The 20,049-nt window shown below is 45.3% G+C and overlaps 1 protein-coding gene across 1 annotated transcript in view; it reads left to right on the plus strand.

Moving 5' to 3' along the window:
• OBSCN (obscurin, cytoskeletal calmodulin and titin-interacting RhoGEF) overlaps positions 1–20,049 on the plus strand; it is a gene marked incomplete at its 5' end in the record, with an annotated part of 160,607 nt that overhangs the window by 52,921 nt on the left and 87,637 nt on the right. The window contains 6 exon segments of the mRNA XM_084885131.1: positions 42–317; positions 2,928–3,203; positions 5,664–5,939; positions 11,285–11,560; positions 14,229–14,504; positions 17,173–17,448. Of these exon segments, the coding sequence (XP_084741257.1) occupies positions 42–317; positions 2,928–3,203; positions 5,664–5,939; positions 11,285–11,560; positions 14,229–14,504; positions 17,173–17,448 (1,656 nt within the window).

Below are 20,049 nucleotides of genomic sequence, written 5' to 3' on the forward strand. Positions count from 1 at the left end.
AGAAGATATCTTTGACCCTGTGTGTACCTCCCTGTCCGCAGAGCCCACGGCGGTGTTTGCCAAGGAGCAGTCTGCACACAGCGAGGTGAAGGCCATGGCCGGGGCCAGTGCCACGCTGAGCTGCGAGGTGGCCCAGGCCCAGACGGAGGTGACGTGGTACAAGGATGGCAAGAAGCTGAGTGGGAGCTCGAAAGTGTGTGTGGAGGCCACGGGCTGCACCCGGCGGCTGGTGCTGCAGCAGGCAGCCAAGGGGGACAGCGGGGAGTACAGCTGCGAGGCCAGGGGCCAGAAGATCACCTTCCATCTGGATGTCCCAGGTCAGTTCTTTGGTGGCACTAACTGAGCTTTGTGTGTAGGTAATGACTACAGCCGGACACACCCTGGTGCTCTTTCCATTGGACCTCACCTCTTTAGCCTTCTATCCTCCATCTCCCATATCATCCCAGTGGTGGGGCCAGACCAGGCTGGGTGGGCAGCGTGTGAGCAGAAGGGAAAGGCGATCCTGTACACGCGGAGTGGTGCTCAGGTTTTGCTCAGTCATGGTTCCCAGCACCTGCCAGAGCCTTTTGGGTGCTCCTCTCCATCCGGGACTTGGGCTCTACCTGTCACATGGAGTCTGAGGTAAACCAGACGTCTCTTACCTGTGTCATGTGAATTTCCTACCTTTCACGTCCAGTTAGCTCCCAAATGCCTGCACCCAGCAACATGGGCAGAGACATTTTTGAATTTCCTTACAACATTTTATGGGTAAGTTCCTGACACCGAGTCTTTCTTGCATCCATCTCAAGACTGAACAGTTTGTTCACAAATAGTTTTTTTTAGGGCACTCCCTTGCCTGTGGATGTAGAAGTTACTGGATCCTTACTTGTCACAAAATCTAGATCCATGTTTTCTTGCATGTTCTGTTCTAAAAGTAAAGAAGAGGGATAGGATTAGCAGGTGTGTGTTGGGGACCTGCACCTGTGAGGACTGAAATATCTTAGTTTTCTTTTGTGTCTGTGTCAGAATCCCCTGGGAGTCTGATGTATAGATTTAATCATGGAGGGGAATAAGGAGCTTCTCCCACTCTGCACACCTTGTTGAAGACAAGTCACTATAACGATAGTCCTTGACTGTTTTGTCAGTATTTATGCTATACAACTCATGTGTATTTGTTCCTCTCTGGTTTGTTCACAGAGATGTCTGTGCTTTACTGGTTTTTCATTTTGTTAGGAGAGTTTTAACCTCAAATGACTTCTCTGTGCCTCTACATAACAGTTTGATGTTATATCTGTATACAAAAGCTTGTGGCTGTGTATCGATACAAAAAAAATCCACTATACATTTTTAAAATTTTTAATTTAGGAGAATATGACAAGTTATTTTATAGGAGTAAACATGAAAATGTTTGAGAAATTAACCAAATTATTAGAACACTCTATGAAATGTGGCAAAAGATTTTGACAGCTAAAATAGTCCTACAAGTGTTGCAATAAATGGAACCACAATAAATAGAAGTTCTTATAGGTGAAGATGACACTGGGTGAATATGAACTATTTGTAAGGACATTATTGCATGTTCATGGAGATCCTTCTAGAGATAGAGAATGACGTACAGTCTCTGGCTTACTACGTGGTACCCTCATGATATCTGATAGGGAGAGTTCAAATTATGGGCCAATCCATTGTGGATACCAAGGTCAAAATATGAAGCTAGGTATTATCCAAATGAATGGGCAATGTATTAAGAGATGCAGTATAAAGAAAGTCATGGCCTAGCTGTGTGAGCACTACAAAGGTCAGCACATCAACATCACTCATGACATGAGATGACTGAAACTAAAATATGAAGCGATCATCTCACCAGTGCAGAGTTGAATTTTGATAACACTTAATGTCAGAAATCTAGAATTAATGTTCATCAATATCTATTCATGCAATAGATTCTTAACCAATCTGTATATATAAAAGCCTAATATGCAGCGTTCCATCGCGAATTTGACTGAGAGACTAGTTGTTTGATCACTTACTGTGACATGTGCTGACCACTAGTGGGTGGTGCAGAACAAAGGAAGGCCCAGGCCTGCAGCCAGAAGGCCCAGAGAGGCCTAAATTGCTGGCCAGGCCTAGTGACCATACCTGTGCACAAATTTTGTGCACTGAGACTCTAGTTATAAATAAAATGGTTCATCCTTCTAATGATAAATGATCCTGAAGGAAAACCAGCTAATGACAAAAAGTGACACTTAAAAGTTTTGCTTCTGAGAACAGGAGGAGGCAATGGGGCTCACAGTCATCAATTGTGTCAGCGGAAAATAAACTAAAATGTATAAAAGTGTGAAAACCTAAAGTAAAATTCAGATAATACGATTTACACAAAAGATACATCATTAGACTTGGTGGGAATGGGGAGAATATTATGGTTCCCTCAATCCCAATAACAGACACAACACAGAAAAGCAAAGAGTACAGAGCATAAACATAGCCAAGGTCCACCACTTTGTGAGTCATCCACAGCATGGAAGAGACAGGCTCAGGAGGCACAGCTCAGTCCCCTAGGAGGCCAGCAGGTGACACATGGAAGGCAGGTGGGAGGTGGAGCCCAGGACTTGCCCCTGGCTGGGTGGGAATGCTCCCTGCACATCCAGGAAAGACTTGGTCACTTGAGGAGTTGTGTATACCTAATGGTCTGAAGTCCCTCTGCTAGATGGTGTGTGGTCGAAAGAAGTCCTTCACGGTGTCGCCAGTAGAGACCATCCCCTGGGTAGGGGTCAATGTGCAGATGAATGAGCTACTTGTGCTGAGAAGGTGCTGGGGCTTCTGCAGGTCACACAGAGCCTTGAGGATTTTCCCATCCTGCCAACTCCCCGCTCAGTCCTTGCGTACCCAGTGCTGTCCTCCTGATTTAGAAAATTTCGTTGACACTGTGTATCTCTCCCTGTCCACAGAGCCCACGGCAGTGTTTGCCAAGGAGCAGTCTGCACACGGCGAGGTGAAGGCCATGGCCGGGGCCAGTGCCACGCTGAGCTGCGAGGTAGCCCAGGCCCAGACGGAGGTGACGTGGTACAAGGATGGCAAGAAGCTGAGTGGGAGCTCGAAAGTGCGTGTGGAGGCCACGGGCTGCACCCGGCGGCTGGTGCTGCAGCAGGCGGCCAAGGGGGACAGCGGGGAGTACAGCTGCGAGGCCGGGGGCCAGAAGGTCACCTTCCATCTGGATGTCCCAGGTCAGTTCTTTGGTGGCACTAACTGAGCTTTGTGTGTAGGTAATGACTACAGCCGGACACACCCTGTCTCTCTTTCCACTGGACCTCACCTCTTTAGCCTTCTATCCTCCATCTCCCATATCATCCCAGTGGTGGGGCCAGACCAGGCTGGGTGGTCAGAGTGTGAGCAGAAGGGAGCGGTGATCCTGTACACGTAGAGTGGTGCTCAGGTTTTGCTCAGTCATGGTTCCCAGCACCTGCCAGAGCCTTCTGGGTGCTCCTCTCCATCCGGGGCTCGTGCTCTACCTTCCATGTGGAGTCTGAGGGCGACCAGACGTCTCTTACCTGTGTCATGTGAGTTTCCTACTCCCCATGTCCTGGTAGTTCCCAGATGCCCACACCCAGCAACATGGGCAAAGACACGTTTGAATTTCATTACAACAGAATATGGGGAAGTTCCTTCTACCTAGTCTTACTTGCATCAATTTCAAGACTGAACACTGTGTTAGCCAATTGTAGCTTTTTAGGGCACTTCCTTGCGTTTGGATGTAGAAGTTACTGGATCCTCACTTGTCTCAAAATCTAGATCTATGATTTTTCCCAAGAATTGTGCAAAAAGTAAACAGAGACCAGAGGATTGTCAGGTGTGTGCCATGGACCTGCACCCTTGAGGTCTGCAATATCTTCCTAAAGTACATCTTGGTTTCCTTTTGTGTCCTGTGTCAGAATCCCCTGTGAGTCTCATGTATAGACTTAGACATGGACGGGAATAAGGAGCTTCTCCCACACTGCATGGCTTGTTGAGGACAAGCTACTATAGCGATAGCCCTTGACTGTTGAGTTAGTATTTATGTCATAGCATTTCCTAATGACTCATGTATATTTATCCCTGTCTTCTTTGTTCACAGAGATGTCTGTGAACTAAATGTGTTTTCATTTTGTTAGGAGAGTTTAAATCTCAAATTGACTTCCAGGTGCCTCTACATAATGGTGTAGTTTTATATCTGTGTAAAATAACTTGTGGGTATTATACATACAGAAAAAATTCACTATACATTTTTAATTGTTACTTTAAGAGAATATGACAAATTATTTTGTAGGAGTAAATATGAAAAGGTTTGAGAAATTTACCAAATTATTAGAAAACTATATGAATGTGCATAAGATTTTGACAGTTCAAATAGTTCTGCAATCCTTTTCAATAAAATGAACCACAATAAAAAAAAAAAAGTTTATATAGGTCAAGATGACACCCCAGTGGCTCCAATGGAAAATTATATTAACCATTCTCTAAAGAAATTATTGCATGTTCATGGAGATATTTCTAGAACAATAGATGGACTTAGAGTCCCTGGCACAATATGTGGCATCATCGTGACATCTATCACCAACATTTGATAAGGAGAGTTCAAATTAAGTGCCAATCTATTGTGGAGACCAACACCAACATCTGAAGCTAGGTACTATCAAAATGGATTGGCATTATATTGAGAATGATGCAGTATATAAAAGTCTCAGCCCAGCTGTGTGAGCACTGCAAAGGTCAAAAAATCAACATCACTTATGACAATATCAGATTGAAACTAAAATATGAAGTGATCGTCTAATCAGTGCAGAGTTAAGTTTTGATAACATTTAACGTCAGACATCTAGAAGAATTGTTTCTCAATATCTATTCATGCCATAGATTCTTGTCCTATTATAAAGAAAACAGTTCATCCTTCTTCTGATAAATGATACTGAAGGAAAACCACCTAATGACACTACGTGACACTTGCAAACTTTGCTTGTTAGAGCAGGAACAGGAAGCGGGCTCACAGTAACCACTTTTGTTAGCAGAAAATAAAGTAAAATGTATAAAAGTGTGAAAAACTGAAGTCAAATTGAGATAATGATGATTTACCCAAAAGATACATCATTAGACTTGGTGGGAGTGGGGAGAAGTATTACGGTGCCCCAAACACCCATGAACAGACACACCACAGAAGAGCAAACAGTAAAGATTAAAAACATAGCCAAGGCCCACCACTTTGTGAGTCATCCACACCACGGAAGAGACAGGATCAGGAGGCACAGCTCAGTCCCCTGGGAGGCCAGCAGGTCACACATGGAAGGCAGGTGGGAGGTGGAGCCCAGGACCAGTCACTCAGTCTGTGGGAATGCTCCCTGCACATCCAGGAAAGATTTGGTCACCTGGGGAGGGTGTGTGCACCCCGCCTGGCCTGAAGTCCCTCTGCTAGAGGGTGTGTGCTCCGGAGAAGTCCATCACGGTGTCCCCAGCAGGGATCACCCCCCTGGGCAGTGGTTAATGTGCAGATGAATGAGATACTTGTGCTGAGAAGGTGCTGGGGCTTCTGCAAGCCATACTGAGCCTTGAGGATTTCCCTGTCCTGCCATCTCCCTCCTTAGTCCTTCTGACCCAGTGCTGTCCTCCTGATTTAGAAAATATCTTTGACCCTGTGTGTCCCTTTCTGTCCACAGAGCCCAAGGTGGTGTTTGCCAAGGAGCAGTCTGCACACAGCGAGGTGAAGGCCATGGCCGGGGCCAGTGCCACGCTGAGCTGCGAGGTGGCCCAGGCCCAGACGGAGGTGACGTGGTACAAGGATGGCAAGAAGCTGAGTGGGAGCTCGAAAGTGCGTGTGGAGGCCACGGGCTGCACCCGGCGGCTGGTGCTGCAGCAGGCGGCCAAGGGGGACAGCGGGGAGTACAGCTGCGAGGCCGGGGGCCAGAAGGTCACCTTCCATCTGGATGTCCCAGGTCAGTTCTTTGGTGGCACTAACTGAGCTTTGTGTGTAGGTAGTGACTACACCCTGACGCCCTTTCCTTCTATCCTCCATCTCCCATATCATCCCAGTGGTGGGGCCAGACCAGGCTGGGTGGTCAAAGTGTGAGCAGAAGGGAGAGGTGATCCTGTACACGTGGAGTGCTGCTCAGGTTTTGTTCAGTCATCGTTCCCAGCACCTGCCAGAGCCTTCTGGGTGCTCCTCACCAGCCGGGACTCAGGCTCTACCTGTCACATGGAGTTTGAGGTAGACCAGACGTCTCTTACCTGTGTCATGTGAATTTCCTACTCCCCAAGTCCTGCTAGCTTCCAGATGCCCGCACCCAGCAACACGGGCAGAGACAGGTTTGGCTTTCCTTACAACATTTTATGGGGAAGTTCCTTCCACCCAGTCTTACTTGCATCAATTTCAAGACTGAACCGTGTGTTAGCAAATTGTAGCTTTTTAGGGCACTCCTTTGTGTGTGGATGTAGAAGTTGCTGAATCCTTACTCGTTGCAAAATCTAGATCCATGATTTCTTTAAAGGTCTTTGCAAAAAGTAAAGAAGGAGCAGAGTTGGCAGGTGTGTGCCATGGACCTGCACATGTGAGGTCTGGCATTCTCTTCTTAAAGTATATCTTGGTTTCTTTTTGTGTCCTGTCAGAATCCCCTGGGAGTCTAATGTATAGATTTAGACATAGAGGGGAATAAAGAGCTTCTCCCACAGTGCACGCCTTGTTGAAGGCAAGTAACTATAGCGATAGTTGAGTCAGTATTTATGTCATAGTGTTTCCTAACGACTCATGTGTATTTGTCCCTGTCTGCTTTGTTCACGGAGATGTCTGTGAACTGTGTTTTCATTTTGTTAGGAGAGTTTTAACCTCAAATCGACTTTCAGGTGCCTCTACATAATAGTGTAGTGTTATATCTGTGTAAAATAACTTGTGGATATTATACATACAGAAAAAATTCACTATACATTTTTAATTGTTACTTTAGGAGAATATGACAAATGATTTTGTAGGAGTAAATATGAAAGGTTTGAGAAATTGACCAAATTATTAGAAAACTATATGAAAATGGCATAAGATTTTGACAGCTCAAATAGTTCTACAATCCTTTTTAATAAATGGAACCACAATAAAAAATAGTTCTTATAGGTGAAGATGACACCCCAGTGGCTCCAATGGAAAATTATATGAACTGCCAAAACCGGTTTGGCTCAGTGGATAGAGCGTCGGTCTGTGGACTGAGAGGTCCCACGTTCAATTCCAGTCAAGGGCATGTACATTGGTTGCAGGCACATCCCCAGTGGGGAATGTGCAGGATGCAGCTGGTTGATGTTCTCATCGATGTTTCTAGCTCTCTATCCCTCTCCTTTCCTCTCTGTAAAAAAAAAATCAATAAAAATATATTTTAAAATATTATTTTTAAAAAAGAAAATTATATGAACCATTCTGTAAAGAAATTATTGCATGTTCATGGAGATCTTTCTAGAGCTAGAGAAGGACATAGAGTCCCTGGCTTAATATGTGGCACCAGCATGACCTCTATCACCAACATCTGATTGATAGGGAGAGTTCAAATAATGGGTCAATCCTTTTTGGAGACCAAGGCCAAAATCTGAAACTAAGTAGTGCCAAAATGAATGGGCAATGTATTAAAAGGACAATGCACTATAAAAAATTCACAGCCCAGCTGTGTGAGCACTATAAACGAAAGTCAGCAAATCAACCTCTCTCATGACATGAGCAGATTGAAACTAAAATATGAAGTGATCGCCTCACCAGTGCAGAGCTGAGTTTTGATAGCATTTAATGTCACAAATCTAGAAGAAATGTTTATCAATATCTATTCATGTCATAGATTCTTAATCAATTATAAAGAAAACAGTTCATCCTTCTTCTGATAAATGATACTGAACGAAAACAAGCTAATTACACTACGTGACACTTGCAAACTTTGCTTGTTAGAGCAGAAACAGGCAAGAGGGCTCACAGGCACCACTTTTGTCAGCAGGAAATAAAATAAATCTTTTATTTTTTATTTTATTTTATTTTATTAATAAATATTTATTGCTCAGATTATTACAATTGTTTCTCCTTCCCCCCCCCCATAGCTCTCTTCCACCCGGTCCCCCCCCCCCCCGCCCCTACCCCCCCTTCCCCTCCCCCCATTGTCCTCATCCATAGGTGTATGATTTTAATCCAGTCTCTTCCTGCACCCCACATCCCTTTTCCCCTGATAATTATCAGTCAACTCCCTTTCTTTGCCCCTGATTCTATTATACTCACCAGTTTATTCTATTCCTCAGATTTTTAATTCACTTGATATTTAGATTCACTTGTTGATATATATGTATTTGTGATCATAATTTTTTAAATCTTTTTTCTTCTTCTTCCTCTTCTTAAAGAATACCTTTCAGCATTTCATATAATACTGGTTTGGTGGTGATGAACTCCTTTGGCTTTTTCTTATCTGTGAAGCTCTTTATCTGCCCTTCAATTCTGAATGATAACTTTGCCAGATACAGTAATCTTGGTTGTAGGTTCTCGCTATTCATCACTTTGAATATTTCTTGCCACTCCCTTGCATAGTTTCTGTTGAGAAATCAGCTGATAGTTGTATGGGTGCTCCCTTATATGTAACCAACTGCTTTTCTCTTGCTGCTTGTTAGATTCTCTCTTTGTCTTTTGCCCTTGGCATTTTAGTTATGATGTGTCTTGTCTGGTATTCTTTGGATTCCTTTTGTTTGGGGTTCTGTGTGCTTCCTGTACTTGTAAGTCTATTTCTTTCACCAGGTGGGGAGAGTTTTCGGACACTATTTCTTCAAATAGGTTTTCAGTATCTTGCACTCTCTCTTCTTCTGGCACTCCCATAATTCTGATGTTGGTACTCTTGAAGTTTTCCCAGAGGCTCCTTACACTACCTTCAACTTTCTGGATTCTCTTTCTTCTTGCTTTTCCAGAGGAGTGTCCTTTGGCTCTTTGTATTCCAAATTTTTTACTTTATTCTTGTGTTTCTCCAGTCTGCTGTTGGATCTCTGTATATTTTTTATTTCAGTCAGTTTATGTTTAATTTATAGTTGGGTCTCATTAAATTTATCAGCCTTTTCTAAGAAATTCTTGAAAAACCTTATAGCTGTGGTTTTGAACTCTATATACAGTCTTTTATTCTCCTCCCTCTCTTTCATTTGAGATCTATTTTCTTGTCTCGGCATTTTCGCTGCTTCCCAGCGTTGGTAGGATTACTTTGTGCGTTTGGTGTTCTATATGTTCCGGTGGGTCAGCCTCTCTTGTTATCTGAGGTAGACACTCTTGGTGCTCCCCTTTGTGGACTGTGTGAACAGCCTTGTTGTAGTTAAGACTTGATTGTTGTTGGTATCACTAGGAGGAATTGACCTCCAGGCCCATTGGATGTGAGTATCAGCTGTGTCTACTCCGGGATAACTTCTGTATTGGAGACAGTCTTATAGGATCAGACTTGAAAAACTGCAAAAGCCTCTGTGCTCAGCTTGGATGGGGCAAAGTCTCAGGGGTGAGCTGACAGTTTTGGTTTCTCATCAGCCTTGCCCTTGTGCACTTGCCTGAGTTTCCACGTGACCTCTGCCTTCCGCGGCTCCCCTGAGTTTCCGCCTGACCATCCAAATTCCTTGTGCAAGAGCGTGGGTGCTCCAGGGGTTGGCTTGGAATTGCGTTGGGTCTCTGTAGTCTGGAGCTTCTGATTCCTTCCGCTATGAAGAGGCAGCAGCAACCTCCGTGGTCAGATCTCTGCGCGTACTCAGTCACGCGCGACTGTAGACCCTGCCCGCTGTGGCTCCTAGCTACCCTAGTCTCCCAGTCTCTAAGTCTCCAGGTGCCTTTTTCTACAGTCAGGACTCCACCCGTATGAGCCTGGGTCCCCGGGGTTTCGGCCAGGATTGGGGTTCAGTACAGTCAGAAAGGGTTCATTGCAATCAGGGACTTCCTTTCCCCTCCAGCCAGCCAGGCATTCAGCAGCCCTTCTTGTCTGCACAGGAGCGTCTCCCTACCTCAGCATTTTGAGGCTCCCAATCCAATCCGTGAGCCTCTCTCCTTCTTTCTAGTTGTAGATTTCCCACTCTGCCAGCTTTCCTGTGGTTTTGGATGATGTCCATTCTTTCAGTTTTTGTTTTGAAATTGTTGTATGAGGTGGCAGCTTAGGTGTTTACCTAGGCCGCCATCTTGGTTTCTCTCTAATAAAGTACCGTGTTTCCCAAAAAATAAAACATCCTCCGAAAATAAGACCTACTTACAGGCTTCTTTCTGAGTGAAATATAAGGCATCCCCCCGAAAATAAGACCCCCCTAGGCTCTCTCAGAATGCTATTGCTAAACATGAGAGATTTAGTCAACTGATTCTGAAAGAAATGGACTCACAAGAAATTCACCAGGAAATTCAGGAATTGGATTGTTATGATGATGTTCCAGAAGATGATGACATGATTGTCATTGAATAAATGAGTAAATTCTTGATACTGTAGGATTCACAGTTTGTCTGGATTGTGTTGACAAGTACCATACTACCGTACCATATACAGGCTATAAATTTCCTTTATTTTCATTTAACAATAAATGTGTACCGTATTCTTCTTCATGGAAAACTAAGAAATCCCCTGATAATAAGACCTAGCGCATCCAATGGGAGCAAAAATTAATATAAGACACTGTCTTATTTTCGGGGAAACAGGGTAAATCTTATAAAAGTGTAAAAAACTGAAATGAAATTCAGATAATATGATTTACACAAATGATACATCATCAGAGTTGGTGGGAGTGGGGAGAAGTATTATGGTGCCCCAAACATCCAATAACAGACACACCATAGAAAAGCAAACGGTGAAGACCGAAAACATAGCCAAGGTGCACCACTTTGTGAGTCATCCACACCATGGAAGAGACAGGCTCAGGAGGCACAGCTCAGTCCCCTAGGAGGCCAGCAGGTCACACATGGAAGGCAGGTGGGAGGTGGATCCTAGGACCTGTCCCTGGCTGGGTGGGAATGCTCCCTGCACATCCAGGAAAGACTTGGTCACCTGGGAGGGTGTGTGCACCCCACATGACCTGAAGTCCCTCTGCTAGAGGGTGTGTGCTCTAGAGAAGTCCATCACTGTGTCCCCAGCAGGGATCACCCCCCTGGGCAGTGGTTAATGTGCAGATGAACGAGCTACTTGTGCTGAGAAGATGCTGGGGCTTCTGCAGGCTATACTGAGCCTTGAGGATTTCCCTGTCCTGCCATCTCCCTCCTTAGTCCTTCTGACCCAGTGCTGTCCTCCTGATTTAGAAAGTAACTCTGACCCTGTGTATCTCTCCCTGTTCACAGAGCCCACGGTGGTGTTTGCCAAGGAGCAGTCTGCACACGGCGAGGTGAAGGCCATGGCCGGGGCCAGTGCCACGCTGAGCTGCGAGGTGGCCCAGGCCCAGACGGAGGTGACGTGGTACAAGGACGGCAAGAAGCTGAGTGGGAGCTCAAAAGTGCGTGTGGAGGCCACGGGCTGCACCCGGCGGCTGGTGCTGCAGCAGGCGGCCAAGGGGGACAGCGGGGAGTACAGCTGCGAGGCCGGGGGCCAGAAGGTCACCTTCCATCTGGATGTCCCAGGTCAGTTCTTTGGTGGCACTAACTTAGCTTTGTGTGTAGGTAATGACTTCAGCCGGACATACCCTGTCTCTCTTTCCACTGGACCTCACCTCTTTAGCCTTCTATCCTCCATCTCCCATGTCATCCCAGTGTTGGGGCCAGACCAGGCTGGGTGGTCAGAGTGTGAGCAGAAGGGAGAGGTGATCTTGTACATGCAGAGTGGTGCTCAGGTTTTGCTCAGTCATGGTTCCCAGCACCCTCCAGAGCCTACTGGGTACTTCTCACCAGCTCCTCACCTGGAGTCTGAGGTAGACCAGATGTCTCTTACCTGTGTCATGTGATTTTTCTACTCCCTACATCCTGCTAGTTCCCAGATGCCCGCACCCAGCAACAAGGACAGAGAGAGACACATTTAAATTTCATGACAACAGAATATGGAGAAGTTCCTGCCACCCAGTCTTACTTGCATCCATCTCAAGACTGAACAGTATGTTGGCAAATAGTAGCTTTTTAGGGCGCTCCTTTGTATGTGGATGTAGAAGTTGCTAGATCTTCACTTGTTGCAAAATCTAGATCCATGATTTCTTGCAAGGTCTTTGCAAAAAGTAAAGAAGGAGTAGAGGATTGGCTGGGGTGTGCCGTGGACCTGCACATGTGAGGTCTGGAATTCTCTTCCTAAAGTACATCTTAGTTTCTTTTTGTGTCCTGTGTCATAATCCCCCCGGGAGTCTGATGTATAGATTTAGACATGGAGAGGAATAAGGAGCTTCTCCCACACTGCACCCCTTGTTGAAGACAAGGAACTATAGCGATAGCCCTTGACTGTTTTGTCAGTATTTATGCCATAGTGTTTCCTAACGACTCATGTGTATTCATCCTTGTCTGCTTTTTTCACAGAGAGGTCTGTGAACTAACTGTGTTTTCATTTTGTTAGGAGAGTTTTAACCTCAAATCAACTTTCAGGTGCCTCTACATAATAGTGTAGTGTTATATCTGTGTAAAATAACTTGTGGGTGTGTATACATACAAAAAATTCCACTATACATTTTTAATTGTTACTTTAAGAGAATATGACAAAAGATTTTGTTGGAGTAATTTATGAAAAATTTTGAGAAATTGACCAAATTGTTACAAAACTATATGAAAGTGTTGTAAGTTTTTGACAGCTAAAATAGTCCTACAATTCTTTTCAGTAAATGGAACCACCTTAAAAGTTCTTATAGGTGAAGATGACACCCAGTGGCTCCACAGGAAAATTATACGAACTATTCTATAAGGAAATTATTGCATGTTCATGGAGATCCTTCTAGAGCTAGAGAAGGACAAAGAGTCCCTGGCTTATTACGTGGCACCAGCATGACATTTATCACCACCATGTGATAGGGACAGTTCAAATAATGGGCCAATCCACTGTGGAGGCCAAGGCCAACATCTGAAGCTAAGTAGTATCGAAATGAATGGGCAATGTATTACCAGGGCGATTCACTATAAAAAAGTCTCGGCCCCGCTGTGTGAGCACCACAAAGGTCAGCAAATCAACCTCACTCGTGATGTGAGCAGATTGAAACTGAAATAGAAAGTGATTGCCTCATCAGTGCAGAGCTGAGTTTTGATAACATTTAATATCAGAAATCTAGAAGAAATATTTATCAATAACTATTTATGCCATAGATTCTTTTTTAAAAATATATTTTATTGATTTTTTACAGAGAGGACGGGAGAGATATAGAGAGCTAGAAACGTCGATGAGAGAGAAACATCGACCAGCTGCCTTTTGCCCACCCCCTACTGGGGATGTGCCCGCAACTCAGGTACATGGCCTTGACCGGAATTGAACCTGGGACCTTTCAGTCCGCAGACGGACGCTCTACCACTGAGCCAAACCGGTTTCAGCAATACCATAGATTCTTAACCAATTATAAAGAAAGCAATTCATTCTTCTTCTGATAAATGATCCTGATGGAAGATCAGCTAATGATACTAAGTGACACTTGAAAGCTTTCCTTTTAAGAGCAGGAACAGTCAATGGGGCTCACAGTCACCACTTTTGTCAGCAGGAAAAAAACGTATAAAAGTGTGAAAAAGTGAAGTCAAATTCAGATAATATGACTTATGCAAAAGATACATCTATGACTTGGTGGGAGTGGGAAAAAGCATTATTGTGCCCCAAATCCCAATAACAGACACACCATAGAAGAGCAAACAGTAAAGACCAAAAACATAGCCAAGGTGCATCATTTTGTGAGTCATCCACACCATGGAAGAGACAGGCTCAGGAGGCACAGCTCAGTCCCCTAGGAGGCCAGCAGGTCACACATGGAAGGCAGGTGGGAGGTGGAGCCCAGGACCTGTCCCTGGCTGGGTGGGAATGCTCCCTGCACATCCAGGAAAGACTTGGTCACCTGGGGAGGGTGTGTGCACACCTCCTGGCCTGAAGTCCCTCTGCTAGAGGGTGTGTGATCAGGAGAAGTCCATCACCTGTCTCCAGCAGGGACCGCCCCCTAGGCAGGGGTCAGTGTGCAGATGAATGAGCTACTTGTGCTGAGAAGGTGCTGGGGCTTCTGCAGGTCACACAGAGCCTTGAAGATTTTCCTGTCCTGCCACCTCCTTACTTATTCCTTGCATCCAGAGTGCTGTCCTCCTGATTTAGAAAATATTTTTGACTCTGTGTGTGCCTCCATGTTCGCAGAGTCCAAAGTGGTGTTTGCCAAGGAGCAGTCTGCACACGGCGAGGTGAAGGCCATGGCCGGGGCCAGTGCCACGCTGAGCTGCGAGGTGGCCCAGGCCCAGACGGAGGTGACGTGGTACAAGGATGGCAAGAAGCTGAGTGGGAGCTCGAAAGTGCGTGTGGAGGCCACGGGCTGCACCCGGCGGCTGGTGCTGCAGCAGGCGGCCAAGGGGGACAGCGGGGAGTACAGCTGCGAGGCCGGGGGCCAGAAGGTCACCTTCCATCTGGATGTCCCAGGTCAGTTCTTTGGTGGCACTAACTTAGCTTTGTGTGTAGGTAATGACTTCAGCCGGACATACCCTGTCTCTCTTTCCACTGGACCTCACCTCTTTAGCCTTCTATCCTCCATCTCCCATGTCATCCCAGTGTTGGGGCCAGACCAGGCTGGGTGGTCAGAGTGTGAGCAGAAGGGAGAGGTGATCTTGTACATGCAGAGTGGTGCTCAGGTTTTGCTCAGTCATGGTTCCCAGCACCCTCCAGAGCCTACTGGGTACTTCTCACCAGCTCCTCACCTGGAGTCTGAGGTAGACCAGATGTCTCTTACCTGTGTCATGTGATTTTTCTACTCCCTACATCCTGCTAGTTCCCAGATGCCCGCACCCAGCAACAAGGACAGAGAGAGACACATTTAAATTTCATGACAACAGAATATGGAGAAGTTCCTGCCACCCAGTCTTACTTGCATCCATCTCAAGACTGAACAGTATGTTGGCAAATAGTAGCTTTTTAGGGCGCTCCTTTGTATGTGGATGTAGAAGTTGCTAGATCTTCACTTGTTGCAAAATCTAGATCCATGATTTCTTGCAAGGTCTTTGCAAAAAGTAAAGAAGGAGTAGAGGATTGGCTGGGGTGTGCCGTGGACCTGCACATGTGAGGTCTGGAATTCTCTTCCTAAAGTACATCTTAGTTTCTTTTTGTGTCCTGTGTCATAATCCCCCCGGGAGTCTGATGTATAGATTTAGACATGGAGAGGAATAAGGAGCTTCTCCCACACTGCACCCCTTGTTGAAGACAAGGAACTATAGCGATAGCCCTTGACTGTTTTGTCAGTATTTATGCCATAGTGTTTCCTAACGACTCATGTGTATTCATCCTTGTCTGCTTTTTTCACAGAGAGGTCTGTGAACTAACTGTGTTTTCATTTTGTTAGGAGAGTTTTAACCTCAAATCAACTTTCAGGTGCCTCTACATAATAGTGTAGTGTTATATCTGTGTAAAATAACTTGTGGGTGTGTATACATACAAAAAATTCCACTATACATTTTTAATTGTTACTTTAAGAGAATATGACAAAAGATTTTGTTGGAGTAATTTATGAAAAATTTTGAGAAATTGACCAAATTGTTACAAAACTATATGAAAGTGTTGTAAGTTTTTGACAGCTAAAATAGTCCTACAATTCTTTTCAGTAAATGGAACCACCTTAAAAGTTCTTATAGGTGAAGATGACACCCAGTGGCTCCACAGGAAAATTATACGAACTATTCTATAAGGAAATTATTGCATGTTCATGGAGATCCTTCTAGAGCTAGAGAAGGACAAAGAGTCCCTGGCTTATTACGTGGCACCAGCATGACATTTATCACCACCATGTGATAGGGACAGTTCAAATAATGGGCCAATCCACTGTGGAGGCCAAGGCCAACATCTGAAGCTAAGTAGTATCGAAATGAATGGGCAATGTATTACCAGGGCGATTCACTATAAAAAAGTCTCGGCCCCGCTGTGTGAGCACCACAAAGGTCAGCAAATCAACCTCACTCGTGATGTGAGCAGATTGAAACTGAAATAGAAAGTGATTGCCTCATCAGTGCAGAGCTGAGTTTTGATAACATTTAATATCAGAAATCTAGAAGAAATATTTATCAATAACTATTTATGCCATAGATTCTTTTTTAAAAATATATTTTATTGATTTTTTACAGAGAGGACGGGAGAGATATAGAGAGCTAGAAACGTCGATGAGAGAGAAACATCGACCAGCTGCCTTTTGCCCACCCCCTACTGGGGATGTGCCCGCAACTCAGGTACATGGCCTTGACCGGAATTGAACCTGGGACCTTTCAGTCCGCAGACGGACGCTCTACCACTGAGCCAAACCGGTTTCAGCAATACCATAGATTCTTAACCAATTATAAAGAAAGCAATTCATTCTTCTTCTGATAAATGATCCTGATGGAAGATCAGCTAATGATACTAAGTGACACTTGAAAGCTTTCCTTTTAAGAGCAGGAACAGTCAATGGGGCTCACAGTCACCACTTTTGTCAGCAGGAAAAAAACGTATAAAAGTGTGAAAAAGTGAAGTCAAATTCAGATAATATGACTTATGCAAAAGATACATCTATGACTTGGTGGGAGTGGGAAAAAGCATTATTGTGCCCCAAATCCCAATAACAGACACACCATAGAAGAGCAAACAGTAAAGACCAAAAACATAGCCAAGGTGCATCATTTTGTGAGTCATCCACACCATGGAAGAGACAGGCTCAGGAGGCACAGCTCAGTCCCCTAGGAGGCCAGCAGGTCACACATGGAAGGCAGGTGGGAGGTGGAGCCCAGGACCTGTCCCTGGCTGGGTGGGAATGCTCCCTGCACATCCAGGAAAGACTTGGTCACCTGGGGAGGGTGTGTGCACACCTCCTGGCCTGAAGTCCCTCTGCTAGAGGGTGTGTGATCAGGAGAAGTCCATCACCTGTCTCCAGCAGGGACCGCCCCCTAGGCAGGGGTCAGTGTGCAGATGAATGAGCTACTTGTGCTGAGAAGGTGCTGGGGCTTCTGCAGGTCACACAGAGCCTTGAAGATTTTCCTGTCCTGCCACCTCCTTACTTATTCCTTGCATCCAGAGTGCTGTCCTCCTGATTTAGAAAATATTTTTGACTCTGTGTGTGCCTCCATGTTCGCAGAGTCCAAAGTGGTGTTTGCCAAGGAGCAGTCTGCACACGGCGAGGTGAAGGCCATGGCCGGGGCCAGTGCCACGCTGAGCTGCGAGGTGGCCCAGGCCCAGACGGAGGTGACGTGGTACAAGGATGGCAAGAAGCTGAGTGGGAGCTCGAAAGTGCGTGTGGAGGCCACGGGCTGCACCCGGCGGCTGGTGCTGCAGCAGGCGGCCAAGGGGGACAGCGGGGAGTACAGCTGCGAGGCCGGGGGCCAGAAGGTCACCTTCCATCTGGATGTCCCAGGTCAGTTCTTTGGTGGCAGTAACTGAGCTTTGTGTGTAGGTAATGACTACCGCCGGACACACCCTGTCTCTCTTTCCACTGGACCTCACCTCTTTAGCCTTCTATCCTCCATCTCCCATATCATTCCATGGTCAGAGTGTGCGCAGAAGGGAGAGGTGATCCTGTACACGCGGAGCGGTGCTCAGGTTTTGCTCAGTCATGGTTCCCAGCACCTGCCAGAGCCTTCTGGGTGCTCCTCACCAGCCAGGACTCAGGCTCTACCTGTCACATGGAGTCTGAGGTAGACCAGACGTCTCTTACCTGTGTCATGTGAATTTTCTACTCCCCACATCCTGGTAGCTCCCAGATGCCCGCACCCAGCAACATGGGCAGAGACACATTTGAATTTCTTTACAAGAGAATATGGGGAAGTTCCTGCCACCCAGTTTTACTCTGATCCATCTCAAGACTAAACAGTGTGTTGGCAAATTGTAGCTTTTTAGTGCACACCCTTGCTTGTGGATTTAGAAGTTAGTGCACCGTCACTTGTCCCAAAATCTAGATCCGAGTATTCTTGCAAGGTCTGTGCCAATGTGAAGAAGGATCAGAGGATTGGCAGGTGTGTGCCAGGGACCTGTACCTGTCAGGTCTGGAATTCTCTTCCTAAAGCACATATTGGTTTCCTTTTGTGTCCTGTGTCAGAATCCCCCAAGAGTCTGATGTACAGATTTAGACATGGAGAGGAGTAAGGAGCTTCTCCCACACTGCATGCCTTGTTGAAGACAAGTCACTATAGTAATAGCCCTTGACTGTTTTGTCAGTATTTATGCCATAGTGTTTCCTAACAACTCATGTGTATTCATCCCTGTCTGTGAACTAATTGTGTTTTCATTTTATTAGGAGAGTTTTAACCTCAAATTGACTTCCAGGTGCCTCTACATGATAGTTTGATGTTATGTCTGTGTACAATAACTTTTGGGTGTGTACAGATACAAAAGAATCCAGTATACATTTTTAATTGTTACTTTAGAGAATATGACAAATTATTTTGTAGGAGTAAATATGAAAAGGTTTGAGAATTTGACCAAATTATTAGAAAACTATGTGACAATTGACATAAGATTTTGACAGCTCTGATATTCCAACAACCTTTTATTTTATTTTTTTATTTTTTTTAATATATTTTATTGATTTTATACAGAGAGGAAGGGGGAGAGAGAGAGAGTTAGAAACATCGATGAGAGAGAGTCATCGATAAGCTGCCTCTTGCACACCCCCCACTGGGGATATGCCCGCAACCAAGGCACATGCCCTTGACCGGAATCGAACCCGGGACCTTTCAGTCCCCAAGCCGACACTCTATCCACTGAGCCAAACCGGTCCCGGCTGATATTCCTACAACCTTTTAAATAAATTGAACAACAATTAAAAACAAAGTTCTTACAGGTGAAGATGACACCCAGTGGCTCCACAGGAAAATTATACGAACTATTCTGTAAGGAAATTATTGCGTGTTCGTGGAGATCCTTCTAGAGCTAGAGAAGGACAGAGTCCCTGCTTATTATGTGGCAACAGCATGACATCTATCACCAACATCTGATTGATACAGAGAGTTCAAATAATGGGCCAATCCATTGTGGAAGCCAAGGCCAATATCTGAAGCTAAGTAGTATTAAAATGTATGGGCAATGTCGTAAGAGGATGATGCACTATAAAGAAAGTCACAGCCCAGCTGTGTGAGCACCACAAAGGTCAGCAAGTCAACCTCACTCATGATGTGAGCAGATTGAAACTAAAATATGAAGTGATCATTTCATCAGTGCAGAGCTGAGTTTTGATAACATTTAATGTCACAAATCTAGAAGAAATATTTATCAATATCTATTCATGTCATAGATTCTTAACCAATTATAAAAAAAGGGATCATCCTTTTTCTAATAAACGATACTGAAGGACAACAAGCTAATGACACTAAGTGACAGTTGAAGGACTAGGCAAAGGGGCTCACAGTCACCACTTTTGTCAGCAGGAAATAAAGCAAAACATACAAGTGTGAAATTCACATAATATGATTTACGCAAAAGATACATCATCAGAGTTGGTGGGAGTGGGGAGAAGTATTACGGTGCCCCAAACACCCAATAACAGACACGCCATAGAAGAGCAAACAGTAAAGAACGAAAACTTAGCCAAGGTGCACCATTTTGTGAGTCATCCAAACCAGGAAGAGACAGGCTCAGGAGGCACAGCTCAATCTCCTAGGACAGTGTCTGCAAACTGCAGCTCAAGAGCCACATGTGGCTCTTGGGCCTCTGGAGTGTGGCTCTTCCACAAAATACCACCTGAGGGTGTGCAAGTACAGTGCGATTGAAACTTCGTGGCCCATGCACAGAAGTCGGTTTTTGGTTCTCAAAAGAAATTTCAGTCTTTATACTGTTGATATTTGGCTCTGTTGATTAATGAGTTTGCTGACCACTGACCTAGGAGGCCAGCAGGTGACACACGGAAGGCAGGTGGGAGGTGGAGCCCAGGACCTGTCCCTGGCTGGGTGGGAATGCTCCCTGCACATCCAGGAAAGACTTGGTCACCTGGGGAGGGTGTGTGCACCCCTCATGGCCTGAA

This window comes from Pipistrellus hanaki, assembly GCF_964339955.1.
Source record: "Pipistrellus hanaki genome assembly, chromosome: 5".
NCBI lineage: Eukaryota > Metazoa > Chordata > Mammalia > Chiroptera > Vespertilionidae > Pipistrellus > Pipistrellus hanaki.